At 61.3% G+C, this 14,801-nt stretch overlaps 1 protein-coding gene across 3 annotated transcripts in view; it reads left to right on the forward strand.

The window, feature by feature from the left end:
• DCHS1 (dachsous cadherin-related 1) overlaps window positions 1-14,801 on the forward strand; it is a 72,353-nt gene that overhangs the window by 43,641 nt on the left and 13,911 nt on the right. For 2 of the 3 annotated variants that reach the window (XM_084842177.1, XM_084842178.1), the window contains 11 exons: window positions 424-1,084; window positions 1,747-2,751; window positions 3,227-3,414; window positions 3,835-3,931; window positions 6,643-6,800; window positions 6,971-7,808; window positions 9,823-10,062; window positions 11,244-11,369; window positions 12,337-12,546; window positions 12,877-13,740; window positions 14,507-14,620. In XM_084842177.1, the coding sequence (XP_084698303.1) occupies window positions 424-1,084; window positions 1,747-2,751; window positions 3,227-3,414; window positions 3,835-3,931; window positions 6,643-6,800; window positions 6,971-7,808; window positions 9,823-10,062; window positions 11,244-11,369; window positions 12,337-12,546; window positions 12,877-13,740; window positions 14,507-14,620 (4,501 nt within the window). The remainder of the gene's footprint in view (window positions 1-423; window positions 1,085-1,746; window positions 2,752-3,226; window positions 3,415-3,834; window positions 3,932-6,642; window positions 6,801-6,970; window positions 7,809-9,822; window positions 10,063-11,243; window positions 11,370-12,336; window positions 12,547-12,876; window positions 13,741-14,506; window positions 14,621-14,801) is intronic. The other variant, XM_084842179.1, reaches the window with a different exon arrangement.

Here is a 14,801-nt window from a genome sequence, read left to right on the forward strand (position 1 = left end):
CGGGGGGGCAGCTGGCGGGAGGGTGAGGGGCTTGTCAGACTTGGTTCATGCTGGCCCTAGCCAGCCAAAGAGCCACGTTGGGGGTCTCAAGAGGATGCTGAGTGGATAATTTCCGATGCTGGGGCTTGAATGTGTCACGGCTACCCCTTCAGGCCTGCCCCTTCCCGCCCCCCCATCCCCTGCAATTGTCCTCCGGCCACATTAGGGGCTTGTGGGCTCCACCCCCACCCAGGCAGACTGAATTTGGGGGGGGGGGTGGACTCGATGGTCCCCTTCCAACCCTACTATTCTATGATTCTGTGAATTTGGGGAGCCAGTTCGGAGGGCCAGCAAGAGCCCCACATGGCCAGCACTCCCTGCAGAGCTCTGACGGGCCTGCCTTGCCTGCCGGCCGCATCCTCTCCCCTCTTGCTCTCTCCCCAGGGCGGGCTGAGCTCCATGGCCTACGTCAAGGTTTCCTTGGAGGACGTCAATGACAATGCTCCGGCTTTCTACCCCCTGGAGTACGCCACTAGCATCAGCACCCAAAGCCAGCCTGGCACAGCGGTGCTGAGGGTCACCGCCCATGACAAGGACCACGGGCTGCATGGGCGAGTGACGTACCACATTGCCACAGGCGGCACCCCTGCCCTCTTTGCAATCAACCCGGACACTGGTGAGGCATGGGGGGGGGCTCCCCCGAGATCCCGCAGGAAGAACGGGTCAGAGCAGCGGCCCCCCTGGGCCCACCATGGTGGGCCACCCGCTTCTTCGCCTCACCCAAGAGGAAGGGCTGCTTGCCTCTTGTGTGTGTTTGGGGGGCTATGGCCTACCAAGCAGCGTCTGCTCCTTCTCTCCTCCTCTGCAGGTGCCATCTCCTTGCTCCGGGCTCTGACAGGCAAAGCCCACACGCTGGTGCAGCTGGAGATCGTGGCTCGGGATGGAGGAGGGCTGGCCACCCAGCCCCATGCTCATGTCAACATCAGCATTGTAGCCGGCACGGTCTCTCCACCCAGCTTTGAACATGCCCAGTACCACTTCACCATCCCGGAGGACACCCGGCCAGGCAGCAGCGTGGGCACCATCTATGCCCACAACCCCCCAGGTGTGGCGCCATAGGCTTCTCCTCCCCTCCCTCATCCAAAGCCCAAGGGCTGAGCACTCGTCCTGCCAGAGCCGGCACTGCCGGAAGGTGGCGACAGCGCTCCAGCCCAGCGAACCCAGTTGCCGGGAACGGCTGAGCAATGGCAGGTGGCCGAGGGGAGGCTGGCAAGAAACGGGGGACGGGCCATCAGGGACAGTCTGATGTTCGCTTAGTCCTATGGACTTGGCGTGATGCCGGCCAGTAGGGTTCAGAGGTGCTTCGGACCAGCACGCAAGATTGTTCTGGGGGGAGGCGGACGAAGAGCCGCCCTTGACGGTTTGAGCCCCAAGACTGCGAAAGGGTGGAACTAAGGCCAAAGAAAGGGTGAGAGTTGAATTGCTGCATTCGTGTCTTGAATGTCCTTCTCTGGGCTGACCAGAGGCTGAAGGCAAAAAGGGCTCTGGCCGGGGGTGGCGGGGCTGGACCATATCCTAGAATCATAGACTAGGAGGGCTGGGAGGGGCCTACATGGCCCGCGAGTCCAGCCCCCTACTCAGTGCAGGAATCCAGGTCAGAGCCTCCGCGACAGGTGGCCGCCCAGCCTCGAATGCCTCCAGCGTGGGAGAAGGGAGGGGAGGGGGCTCTTTACAGCGCTTGAGGTCCCCATTCTCTCCCCCCTCCAGGCCATACGGACAGTGTGCTTTACTCCATCTCTTCGGGAGACCCCCATGGGTACTTCTCCATCGACCCAGGGTCAGGGCATCTCCACACCAGCTTGGCGCTGGACCACGAGGCCCATCCTGCCCTGGCACTAGAAGTGCAAGCTCGCAGCGGCTCTCCTCCGGCTTACAGCAGTGCCCGGGTGCAGATCAGCGTGTCTGATGTGAACGACAATGTGCCCACCTTCCCCGCGCCCTCGGACTCGGTGCTGCTGCCTGAGGGGGCGGCGCTGGGCACCGTCGTGTATACCATCCAGGCTGAGGACCGCGACAGTGGAGCCAACGGGCAAGTGCGGTTTGAGCTGGTGGCAGGCGGCGAGGGAGCCTTCACCGTGGAGCCCTTCTCAGGGAAGGTGCGGCTGGCAGGGGCCTTGCGGCGGGAGGCCAGCACCCCCTACAAGCTGGCTATTCTGGCGCAAGATGGCGGGGCCCCAAGGCTCAGCGCCACCTTCACCCTCCTGGTCCATGTGCAGGCGGAGGACGAGCACGGGCCTGTCTTCGACACTCTCACCTACCGTGTGGAGGTGCGGGAGGGGCTGCCGGTGGGCACCCATTTCCTGCAAGTGCGGGCGCTGGCGCGAGGGTCCGGCGCCATCCTCAGCTACCGCTTGCGCGCCGATGGGGATGCTGCGAGCTTTGGTATTGCCCCCGACACGGGCTGGCTCCATGTTCGCACGACTCTCGACCGGGAGGGACAGGAGCTCTACGTGCTGACCGTGCTGGCTGTGGCGGGTGAGGGTGAGGGGCGCCAGACGGGCACCGGCACGGTACGGGTCACTGTCACGGATGAGAACGACAACAGCCCCCGGCTCAGCGAGGAGCGCTACTTCTTCACTGTGGCGGAGAACAGGCCTGCCGGCAGCAGCGTGGGCAGAGTGGCTGCTAGCGACCGGGACGCGGGGCCAAACAGCCGCCTCGCCTACCGCCTGGCGCCACACGAGGGCCACTTCCTGGTCCACACGCAGACCGGTGAGAGAGCGGGGGCTGGGGCGGGGCGGGGCGAGGAAGAGCGGGCACCTTCTCAGCAGCATTCCCCCCGGAGGGAGGCGGGGGAGGCCTGCTTGGACCGCACGCGAGAGCGATCCTGCTGCAGCGTGCAGCCTGAGCCTGGGGTGAGAAGGCTTAGCCCGGGGGCCCCATCCAGCCCTCGTGGGTTCCCCGGAGGGCCCCCCGGCCCCCCCTTGCCCCCGAGGACTGGTCGCTCGCCAGCGCTTGCGCGGTCTCCCCCATTCGGAAAGACTGGCGTGCCCCCGGGGCTGGCGACTGGCAGGGGAGCCTTCAGCTGCGCTGCGCTGGCATCTGGGACATCTTGGCCCCACCCACTTTGCCTTTGCCCCCCCACCCCGGGACGTGGCCCCTGAATGCTCCTCCGAAAGGGATTCGGCCCTCGGGCGGACAGAGGCACCCGCCCCCGGGCTCAGCTGTACCGGCACGTCTTGTCCAGGGGAGCTGAGCGTTCGGAGGAGCCTGGACAGGGAGCAGCAAGCCGGCTACCAGCTGCAAGTCCTGGTGCAGGACGGGGGGACGCCGCCACGCAGTGCCACGGGCACCATCTACATCACCGTGCTGGATGAGAACGACAATGCCCCCGCCTTCTTGCACGTGGCTGAGGGGCGTGAGCTGCTCCTGCAGGTAGGGGAGGTGGTGGCCCACTGAAGGGCCGAGAGCCCGGAGGGGGCCTTGGGACTCCTCTCTTGCTTCCTGCACAGAGGGCTCAGCTGGTCCCTGCACGGGAGGGAGAGGAGCGGGGCAGGGGGCAGGCCCGAGAGACTGCTGCCGCCTGCATTGCCGTGGTGCTCAGCCTCCGTGCTGGCCACTGTGCCATGCCACAGGCAGATGCGTGAAGCTCTGTGCTCTTGGAGGGGATCTCAGGAGGGAGCACTGATCCGGGGGCGGGGGGTCTTTGTGCTGTGTGGCTAGGAGCACTGGCCTGTTTCCCAGAGTGCCACAGGGCACGGTGTCGCCTGTTCTGGGGTAGCCAGTCCGGGGCGGGGGAGTTGGCTGCCAGCTCCGCCGACCCCCTGCTCCCCCCCGCCTCTGTCTCCGTGGCAGGTTCTAGAGGAGAAGCCGGCAGGGCTGCTGGTTGCGTCATTGCAGGCCAAGGACCCAGATGAGGGCGAGAACGGCACCATCTTCTATTCACTGTCAGGTGAATGAGCCCCCCGAGCCTTGCCTCTGGTGGGACACCCCACCCCGCCACCTCAGCCCTGGTGAGGCAGCCAGCTGCTCCCCCCACACCTGTGCACATGAACATCTCCAGGGGGCAACTGCTGCCACCATGGGAGTCAGTTGCAGCAAGCGCAACAAAAGAGTGTTGTGGCACTGGATGCTTTTGTGGGCAGGACCAGAAAAGTTGATGCCATAATAAAATGTGCGGGTTTTTATGCCTTAACATTTAAGGTGCCTCAAAACTCTGGTGGCCAACCTGTGGACGCTTGGGGGGCTGAGAGAATGTAGTGTGAATGGGGAGACTGACAGGTAGGCGTGTCATGCGTACACCTCACCCACAGAGTGACTGCCACAGACAGTAAGCCCTCCCGCTGCATAATGAGGCAGCAGAGACATGCTGTGCATCCGCAAACTCTTTATTCAGCTCATAGCTCTTCCGGGTGGTCCAGCGGTTGTTAACAACTTCCCCAGTAAATGGGGCCCTGGCCCTGTCAAAGACCCGCTGTGACCTCTTTGTATCGCACTTTGAGGGCAAAATCACTTGTCTCCGCAGCAACCTTGATGCTGTTGTTAGTGCAGTACCAGTCGAGGTGTCTGATGCCACCATCTGCCCGATCTTGTGGGATCAGTTCCAGTTGTCACAGCCTGATGATGTGGACAAGATGCTTGCAATAATGCAACCGACCACGTGCCCTCTTGATCCCGTCCCTCCTGGCTAATAAAAGCTAGCCGAAGGGGAATGACTGGGTGGGTCCCAGGAGCGATAAATGCTTCCCTGTGGGAAGGGGTGGTCCCTGCTGCCCTCAAGGAGGCAGTAGTGCGGCCACTCCTGAAGAAGCCCACTCGGACCCAGCGGTATCAGACAACTACTGCCCAGTCGCAAATACCCCTTTTCTAGGGAAGGTACTTGAGAGGGTCATGGCGGAGCAACTTCAGGCACTCTTCGAGGATACTGATTATCTAGACCCATTTCAGTCTGGGTTTCATCCTGGGTACAGGACTGAATCAGCCTTGGTTGCCCTGATGGATGACCTTTATTGAGAGAGGGACGGGGGAGTGCAACCCTGTTAATTCTGCTCGATCTCTCATCGGCTTTTGATACCATCGACCATGGTATACTTCTGGATCAACTCCGGGGGATGGGTATTAGAGGCACTGTGCTACAGTGGTTCCGGTCCTACCTAAGGGGCCGATTTCAGAGAGTAACACTGGGTGACTATTCCTCGGCACCTTGGCAATTGAGCTATGGGGTTCCGCAGGGTACCATCTTGTCCCCAATGTTGTTTAACATCCATATGAAGCCGCTGGGAGCGGTCATTAGGGGATTTGGAGCTAAATGCCATCAGTATGCTGATGACACACAGCTCTATCTCCCTGTGACATCTGAATCAGGAGAGGCTGTGCAAGTCCTGAATCAGTGCTTGAACTCAGTAATGAGCTGGATCCTGGCAAGATGGAAGCCCTGTGGGTGAGTGGTTCCCGGGTCTGGGAGACAGGCTCATTCCCTCTGCAAGATCAGGTCCATGGTCTGGGGGTACTCCTAGCTCCATCATTGTTGCTGGAGGCCCAAGTGATCGCGGCGGCTCAGAGTGCCTTTTACTAGCTTCGGCTGGTTCGCCAGCTACGGCCTCTCCTGGACAGGGATAGCTTGGCCATGGTGGTACAGTTATTAGTAACCTCAAGACTGGATTACTGCAGCGTGTGCTATGTGGGGCTGCCCTTGAGGCTGGTGCGGAAACTGGAGCTAGTGCAGAATGCAGCAGCTCGGCTGTTGTCGGGAGCTGCCCCTTTTCAGCATGTAACTCCTTTGCTGAGGGAACTGCACTGGCTGCCTGTTCGCTACCCGGCCAGGTTTAATGTATTAGTACTAGTGTACAAAGCCCGAAACAACTTGGGACCAGGATACCTGAGAGAGCGCCTCCTTCCTTACCAACCTGCCCGGTCACTGAGGTCATTGGAGGGCATGTTCCTGGTGGTTCCACATGGACCCACGGCCCGGTTGGAGTCCACCAGGAAAAGAGCCTTCAGTGTGGTGGCCCCCTTCCTGTGGAATTCCCTGCCTGTAGAGGTCAGGCAGGCGCCAACACTGTGTTCCTTCCAGTGCCTCCTGAAGACATTCTTTCAAGATGCTTTCCTTGCATGACCAGCTGTGGTTTGTTAAACTCCATTTTGTTGGGGTTTGTCTTTAAACCAAAAAAATGGTTTAACTCTTTTAACCATTGTTTTATTCTTTTATCATGTTGTTCACCGCTCCAAAATCTTCTGATGAGGAGCAGTATATAAATATTGTAAATAGATAGATAGATAGATAGATAGATAGATAGATAGATAGATAGATAGATAGATAGATAGCACCTCTTCATCTCTGAAGCGACTACAGAAGCGCAGAGCGGTCCTCGAGGCCTAGTTTGCAAAGTCAGTCCTTTGGCAAGAGAGCTACTGAAAGCCAGTGAGTTGCCTTTCAACTCTGGACGAGTCTCCCACTATGCTCGGCTGGCTTTTTCTGAGCTCCTGCCTCCATGGAGGATCCCCTGACCCAGCTTCTGACAGGCGGCCAATCTGGCGGGACGCCTCCCACCCCCTCCTCTTGACTCCACCTGCTGAACCCGGCAGCAGGTTCTGGCATCTGTCGGTCTTGAAGTTCCCCCCCTGGGCTCGATCCTGACAGTGGCTCCCTTCCTCTCCCGGCAGGTGCCTGGGCAGAACGCTTCTCTCTGCACATGGCCACGGGGGAGCTGCGTACAACCACCAAACTGCGCCAGGCAGACCGGGGCGAATACATTTTCACAGTGACAGCAAGCGACCGAGGCACCGCCCCCCAGAGCACAACCGCAGCTGTGCGCATCCAGGTAGAGGCTTCCCTGGATGCGTTTTCAGCCGCCCACAGCTGTCAAGTGCAGTTTGGGCCTGGGCCTGGGGGCCAGTATTAAGGCCTGCATCTGCCCCACCACATTGCATGTCCATGAGGCCACGCCACCTCCCTGAGTGCTCTTTTCCCATTTCTCCTCTCCCTCTACAGGTGGTGTCCACGGCTCGTGTGCTCCCCCGACCCGATCCCACTGTGCTGACTCTCTATCCCATGGAGGGGCTGCAGCCCGGCTCTACCATCGGCTCCGTGGCACCACCAGAACCACTCCCCCGTGGGCTGGTGACCTACATGCTGGTGGGTGGCAGCAGCGAGGATGGTCTCTTCATCGTGGATGCGAGTACAGGAGAGATCTATGTGGCCCAGGAGCTGGACTATGAGGCGGGGATGCGGCACACCCTGCAAGTGAGAGTGGAGGACTCCCAGCAGGGCTACCCCAGCCAGCGCCTGGTCCTGGTCGAGATCCACGTGCAGGATAGCAACGACCACGTGCCCGCCTGGCCACAGGATCCTGTCACGGTGGTGGTGCCTGAGAGCGCCACCCCCGGCACTCCCCTCTTCACCTTCCAGGCCCTGGATGGAGACGGCCCAGGCCCCAACAGCCAGCTGTGCTACAGCCTCCTGCACCAGGAGGCAGCCCACCCGGCCTTCCGTCTGGATGCGCGCAGTGGCGAGCTGAGCCTGCAGGGCGCTCTGGACCGAGAGACTCGCGCAGCCTACCTGCTGGTTGTGCAGGTGAGCGACCAGGCTCTCAATGTCAGCCAGCGCCACTCAGCAGCCGTCACTGCGCACGTCTTCATCATGGATGAGAACGACAACACGCCCGAGTTCCTCTCTCCACCAAGGGTCGAAGTCCCTGAGGACCAGCCAACGGGCTTCCTGGTGCTTCAAGTGGTGGCAAGGGACCGTGACCTGGGCGAGAATGGGCGCGTCAGCTACATGCTCCGGGCAGGGAACGCCGACGGCCGATTCCACCTCCACCCCAGCACAGGTCAGCAGCGGGCAGCCCCTGGGGCCGAGGAAGGTGGGCTGGCGTTCCTCACGTCCAGAGCTGTGCTGTGCAAGCACAGGACTCGGGCTCTGGCACGCTGCAGGGGCATCGGGGGGGGCAGGGAACATTGGCTGCGCCAGGGACTTTTGCGTGGGTGCGGGGCGCTCACGTTCCCCAGCCTCTCAAGGCCTGCCGGTTTTGCTGCAGAGCCAGCTGGACACACTGCTGTTCGGCGGCCACTGCAGTCTGTGCTCCCCACTCTCTCGGGTAGCTTTGCAACTTTTCCGCAACCTCTGTGATCCCTCACCCTTAGCCATGCTGGCTGGGGCTTATGGGAATTGTACTCCAGAGGTTGCTTACTCCTGCCTTAGCACATGGCAATACAGATTGGTTGGAAACAGCTTAATTTGCCTGGTTAGTTCAAGATGTAGAATTTGGCTGCATTTTCTTTTCTGGCTGGTCACTGGGAGGGTGTCTCAGGAGTGCCCGTAGGAGGATGCGTGATAGGAAATAAAACCAGCGCCTCCCTTGGGTGCAGAGCTGAACTCAGCCTGGGAGGGGAAAGGGGATGAGTCGGGTAAGTTTGGAATGCAAGGCTGCAGAATCACACCTCTGGAAGGCAAGAATGAAAGAAATCCATCTCAAACGTAGAGGCTTAGGGAATGCTCTCACCAGCCACCCATCCCAAGCAACAGGATCTAGACACCCAGACCGACAACAAGAGACGTGCTTACGCCGCTCAGGGGAATTAAGGGGCCTCCCACCATCCCTCCATTCCTAGCATTCCAGGAGCAAAGGACTAGTCTGTATAGAGAACTCTCCCCGGAATTAACCCCCCCCCACACACACACACACATCAATATCCCAACAGTACTAGAGCTAAGGGCCATGGCTCAGTGAGGGGGCCCAGCTTGGCGTGCAGAAGGCCCCGGGATCAGTCTAGGCTGCCTCGCCAGGTAGGGCTGGGAAAGCCCCTGCCTGAAGCCATGGAGGGAGAGTCATGGCTGCCAGTCAGGCAGACAACCACAAGCCTGATAGACCGAGAGTCTGACCTGGAAGAGGGCAGCTTCCAGTGTTCCCATAGTTGCCAGAATGTGGGAGAGTGCCCCTCTCCCCAGGCGAATAAAATGCACAGGACACTAAGGTTCAAGAGGGGGTGGGAGGCCTTTGCCCCCATTTCAAGTCACCCAAAGGGTCATTCCCACTCAGTGCCACCCTCGGAAAGTGACCTGCCAGCAGGGGCAGCCATCCAGAAACCTTCCTGGAACAACTCTGATGCAGCTGCAGTGCCAAGACACCCCCCCCCCCAAGCTGGGCTCCCTTCTGGGCTGCCCTGGGCTGCCTTCTGCTTCCAGTTTGCCCTCCTAGCAGCTGGACACTTTGGGGGGGCAGGGGGCTGGATTGTAATGCATCCCCAAGGGCAGATGTCCCAGCCGCTGTTCCTCCTCTTGTCTCCAGGAGAGCAGAATTTCAGGGCCTCAGCCAAAGGTCCCCTTGCAAAGGGTCCCTCAGAAGGGCTGGTCTCCCACTAGCTGTGCCTCTTCTGTGGCCATCTTGGAAGGCCCTGGGCAGAACAGGTGGGAATGCCTGCCTCCGGGGGCTCCCAGAGTCTCTCCCTGAGGCAGTGCCAGGGCCACGATAAGGCAGCATCATTGGCCAGTTGTTCAGTTTTCCAATCCTGATTGACAAGTCCTTGGCTAATTGCCTTTACCTCCTCCTTGGCTCTGAAGTAGAATGACTGCATGAACCTTCTGTACAAGAATGCCTGCTTTTCTAAAAATAGAACTCCTCACTTTATGGGGAGGCCCACTGTGTCTTGCTGGAATAGCACTGGGCAGACACGGGAAGGAAGGCAGAGTCTTGGACTGGTCCGAACTGGACCTTCTAAGCAGATCCGCAGAACGACCAGGTGACTGCAGGGCCTGCAGCCTCCACCTCTGCAGGGGAAGCCTAGTGGGGGCCACCTCCACCCATCATCCCCTGCTCGGATCTCAGGCTCCCGTTCTCCTTTCAGGGGCCTTGTCGGTTATGCGGGCACTGGACCGGGAGGAAGTGTCCCAGCATAACTTGACAGTGGTAGCCACAGACCACGGATCCCCACGGCGCTCAGCCACACAGCTCCTGGCAGTGCACGTGCTAGATGTGAACGACGAGACCCCTGCCTTCGAGAGAAGCCACTACGAGGCCAGCGTGGCTGAGAACCTGCCCCCCGGGGTCCCTGTGCTGCAGCTGCAGGCCACAGACCAGGACCTAGGTAACTGCCTGACACGTCCCCCGCAGTTTGGACCGCTCCCAGCAGTTTCGGGGGGGGGGCAGGGAGCTGCTCCTGGCCAGGTGACAAGGCTGCCCAGAAGCAGAGGCTCAAGCCTGCTGTTCGTGGGCCAGGCTCGGGCTGGGGAGCCATGCCCTCCGCGTGCCCTGGGCTGCCACGCGCTTCCCACACGGGACATGCCTGGGCAGGTGGGAGGCACTTTCTAGCTGCGCTGCAGGCAGAGAGCCAGCGAGGGGGTGCAGGGGAGGAAGAGTGGGGGTCGGCCCAGGGAGGCCCTGGGCTGGGCGGGCAGCATCTCCCAGCCTGGACTGCTCCACAAGGCCATTACTAGGATAACGTGCAGTCGGGGAGTGGGAGCCAGGCACACCCTATTAAGTTCCTCGGAGGAAGGGCAGGATACCAGCGCGAGACAGGTGGACACAGGAGACACACATCCCTCGCCGCGCCTCCACCCTCTGGGGGCAGATGGATGGGCTGCCACCCAAGCCCTGCTGAATGGCAGGACCCAGGGGGCAAAGCGCTCCACTGGTCACAACAGTTGCCCCTTCATGCCCCTCCATCGCACACCCCTGGGATCCCTGGCACTTTCCTGCCTCCTCCCCCACCCACAGAGCCTCAGCCTGGAGCATCTCCTGTTGCAGCATGCCCCTCCTCTGCCCCCCCAAGTCACGCTGCAACTCCAGTGTGGCCGAGGCCTCGCGTTTGTCGCCAAATGTTAGCTTGCTACGTGTCCTTTGTCGGGACACGAGGCGGCCCTTCTCCAGGCCATGCGGGTCTTGAGCGTCTGCTCGGAGGCCCGAGTTCAGCGTGCCGCCTGTGCAGAGGCTGCGGCCCGTCCTCCGTGCAGTCAGGCTCTTGCAGGTGAGGTGCTCGCATGCCGGCCTGACACCTGCGTGGGCCATTGAGCCCAGCCAGGTGTGCGCTGCAGCCGTCGGGCAGACTCCGCTGGGCTGTTTGGCATGCCCGAACCAGGCCAGGGCGCCTGAGTCTCTGATGCGGGGGGGAATCTGGGAGAGGCCCGCATACACCTAGAGCACCGGGGGGGGGGGTATCTGTGGGGTGAAGCAGCAGGCAAGTCTGACCCTCTCCGAAGGATGAGAAGACCTTGGGGGGAGGGGGCACGGGAGACAACCCTGCTCTGCCTCATTAGCACCGCCCTACAGGAACCAGCGGGCAGGTGTCCTATGGAGGGATCTCCGGGGACGACTTCTCCATTGACCCCCACACAGGCCTCATCAGCACCCGGCGCTCGTTGGACCGTGAGGAGCGAGCAGAGCACCTGCTGACAGGTGATGGGCCCTGCCAGCGTGGCGCAGCAGGGAGCTGAGGCGAAGGGAGGCTTGTCCACTGGGCTGCATCGGGGGCAGCTGCAGCCTGCCTCAGGCAGCACGTGGCGCTGGCCCGCGCAGTTTAGTGCGGAGTGCAGAATCCAGGGCCATGAGCGCCTCAGGTCTGCTGAACCGTTGATGGAACGTTCCACTTTTTCCATTCTTAAAGAGCCACTCCAGGCAGGGTAACGGGGACAAAGTGAGTTAGGCCTCTGGTGTAGGGGAGCCTGGTCCTTGCCCCCATGCTGACTCCCTGAATTAAATCTCCCCCCCCCCCCCGAGGCCTCCTCTTAACCACGGGGGGACAAATGCACTGGCACATACACTTTCCCCTCTGCAGCTCATAGCAGCTTTGGGGGAAGCAGCTTGGGATCACAGTGCCAGGTGAAAAGGATCAGATCCCCTCTCCCCACAACATGGCCCTGACGCAAATTCCCCCCCCCCCCCGCTACTTTTTAAGAAAGAAAATCAGTGGAGTATTGCAATCATGGCACACCCAGGTGAGGTCTAGTTTGACCCTGTGCTTTTATTTTTGAAAAACCGAGTTCCTAGCTTTCATGTAGAGGCAATCTCAAAAGCTTTTGAGAGGCAAGGACCCTTTCCCAGGATTAGCAGAACCAGGTCAAATAGTGCATAATAAATATATGCACATGGTAGAAATAACCTCAGAACCTAAAAAGAGCTGTGTCTCTCTAGTCCAGCATTCTGTCCTCACAGGGCCAGCCAGGTGCCCCAATGAGAAGCCCACAGCAGGACCCGAGTGTGAAAGCACCCTCCCTCTGGACCCTGGGCTGCCTGGCTGTAGAATGCAGATGGGCTGTTTTTTATCAGGTGCAAGGACCTGCAGTGCCCTTGCCCAGTGCCTGATGGTCACCTTGGGCTTTGCCGTCTTGCCTTCCTGGCTCCCAGCTTCCCTTTCCCCCTGCAGTGTATGCACGGGACACGGGGCTGCCCCCTCACCAGGCCAAGGCAACAGTGTGTGTCCTGGTGGCTGATGAAAATGACCATGCCCCAGTGTTCCAAAGTGATGCTCGTTCCTTGGAGGTGCCCGAGAACCAGAGCCACGTGGCGCTGATCACCGTGCGCGCCACAGACCATGACGCAGGAGAGAATGGACGCCTCTCTTACCATTTGGCGGGTGAGCGATGCCCTGAGTGGGAGGGACCCTCTTGGAGGTGGCATGGCACAGAAGGCCAGGCAGTGCTCAGGGGCGGGGGGGGGGGGGGCGGTGCCAGGGCCAGGGCCAAAGCCTGATGGGACGTAAAGTGGGGGAAGGCACTTCTCTCCTCTTGCTTCTTTCAGAGCTTTTTCCTACAGCCACGATTTCCCTCTTTGGAATGGGGTCACGTCTTAGAAATCAGCTTGAAAAGAACTCCATGTGGGGCAGTGCAGGGGCAGGGCAGGGCAGCCCTTTGCCAGCACCTTCAGTCTAGAAGCCCCTTTTCTTCCCCCACCCCTCCCCCTGCAGCCGGAGACCCGGAGGAAGACTTTACCCTGGACCCCGTCTCAGGCCAGCTGTCCACAGCACGAGGGCTGGACCGGGAGCGCATGGCCACCTACGGGCTGACTGTCCAGGCCTGTGACCATGGCGTGCCCCCCCGCTGTGCCAGCCTGCTGATCCGCGTGCACGTGTTGGACCTGAATGACAACCCCCCTGGCTTTGTGCAGGAGGCCTATGGCACCGAAGTGCCCGAGGACCTGCCCGTCGGGGCCCTGGTGCTGCAGCTGGAAGCCCTCGATCCAGACGAGGGCTCCAATGGGCGTGTCTCCTACTTCCTGGCGAATGAGTCCCTGGGCACCTTCCAGGTGGAGCCACAGACAGGCCGCCTCACCAGCACGCAGCCCCTGGACCGGGAGCGCCGGGCAGCCTACCGCTTCCTGGCCCTGGCGGTGGACTCTTCCCCCCTGAATCCCCAGAGCACTTCGGTGCAGGTCGCAGTCAGCGTCCACGATGTGAACGATCACGCCCCAGCCTTCCCGCTGAGCCCACTGACAGTCACGCTGCCCCGCAACACGCCGCCCAAGCGGGTGGTGGCCACGCTGCATGCCGAAGACCGCGACGCAGGGGCCAACGCCTCCGTCCTCTACCGCCTGGCCACGCCCAGCCCGGCCTTTGCCATCAACTCCTACACGGGGGCCATCCAGCTGCTGCAGCCGCTGGGGGCCCTCAGCCCGCGCCAGCGCACCGTGTTTGTGCTGGCCAGCGACCTGGGCCAGCCCCCGCTGTCCTCCACCGGGGTGGTGGTCGTGCACCTGCAGGGCGAGAGCTACCGAGGCCTGCGCTTCCCCCGCGCCTCCAACGACGTGGCGCTGCCTGAGAACGCCGAGGCAGGTACTTGCCAGGGGCGCCGCACCGCTGCAGCCAAACTCCTGGGCAAAGGCAGGGCAGCAGGAGACGGCCGCGGTAGTCTTGTCCACCCTGCCCCAGAAACCCACCACCGCTCACTGGGGCAAGTTGGGGAGGGGCGGGAGCGCAGTGGCGGAAGGTCCCTGGCTCCATCCCCAGCAGCATCTCCTGCCAGGGCAGAAAAACTGCCTGCAGCCCTGGAGGGAGGGAGACCCTTGGCGGCCAGCCAGTGGCAGCAGGGCTGGATGCGCTGGACTGACGGCTGGCCCTCGGTCGAAGGCAGCTTCGTCTGTTGCTCAGCCATGGAAAGCGACGGATCCCCAAGCACGGGACATGGGTGGAGGTGAGGATTCCTGTCGCCCTTAAAGTGGCTGGCCCATTTGCGCAGCCTTTCCCTTCTGGCCTTCAGCATTGGATGGGCTGCACTCGCCTGGGGGCAAAGAGGTGTTAGTGTAATTGACACCTGAAAATCTTCGTAGGCTGAGCAGATCTCGCCATGCCTGGAGGGCTTGGCCCAGGGAAGCCAGGCACAAGATTCCCGCTACCACTGCTGCAGGCAAACCCCTCCACCTTTCTCCAGCACCAGTCATGCGCGAGGCCTGACTTTCCCTCCCTCCCCTTTGAGACTCCCCTTTGCTGAGCATTGGTTCCCTCCCCTTTTCTGTTATGCCTGTGCAGAGGGGCCTTCTCTTCTCCCCTCCCCCCAGCATATTGCTGATGGTGATGCCACCTCTCCCCCCACCCCCCACAGGCACCACCGTAGTGAGCATCCCAGCCACGCACACGGCAGGCTCCTCAGGCCGAATCACCTACAGCATCCTCAGCGGCAACGAGAAGGGATCCTTCCGCATCCAGCCCAGCTCAGGTATGGGGTGAGCCAGGAAGGCACATGCTGCTGGACCACAGGGTGGGCAGGGGGCATGTGCACCCACGTTGCAGGGCACTTGACCGGCCAAGGGCCAACTGAGGTCTGAGTCACTTGGCCACGCCTCCCGCCAGCCAATGCTGCAGGGCGGACTTGCTGCGGAAAGCCCAGCGGGCCCGTC

The sequence above is a fragment of the Heloderma suspectum genome, chromosome 3 (genome assembly GCF_057233095.1).
Source record: "Heloderma suspectum isolate Gila_16-S chromosome 3, 16-S_ref, whole genome shotgun sequence".
NCBI classification, from domain to species: Eukaryota; Metazoa; Chordata; class Lepidosauria; order Squamata; family Helodermatidae; genus Heloderma; species Heloderma suspectum.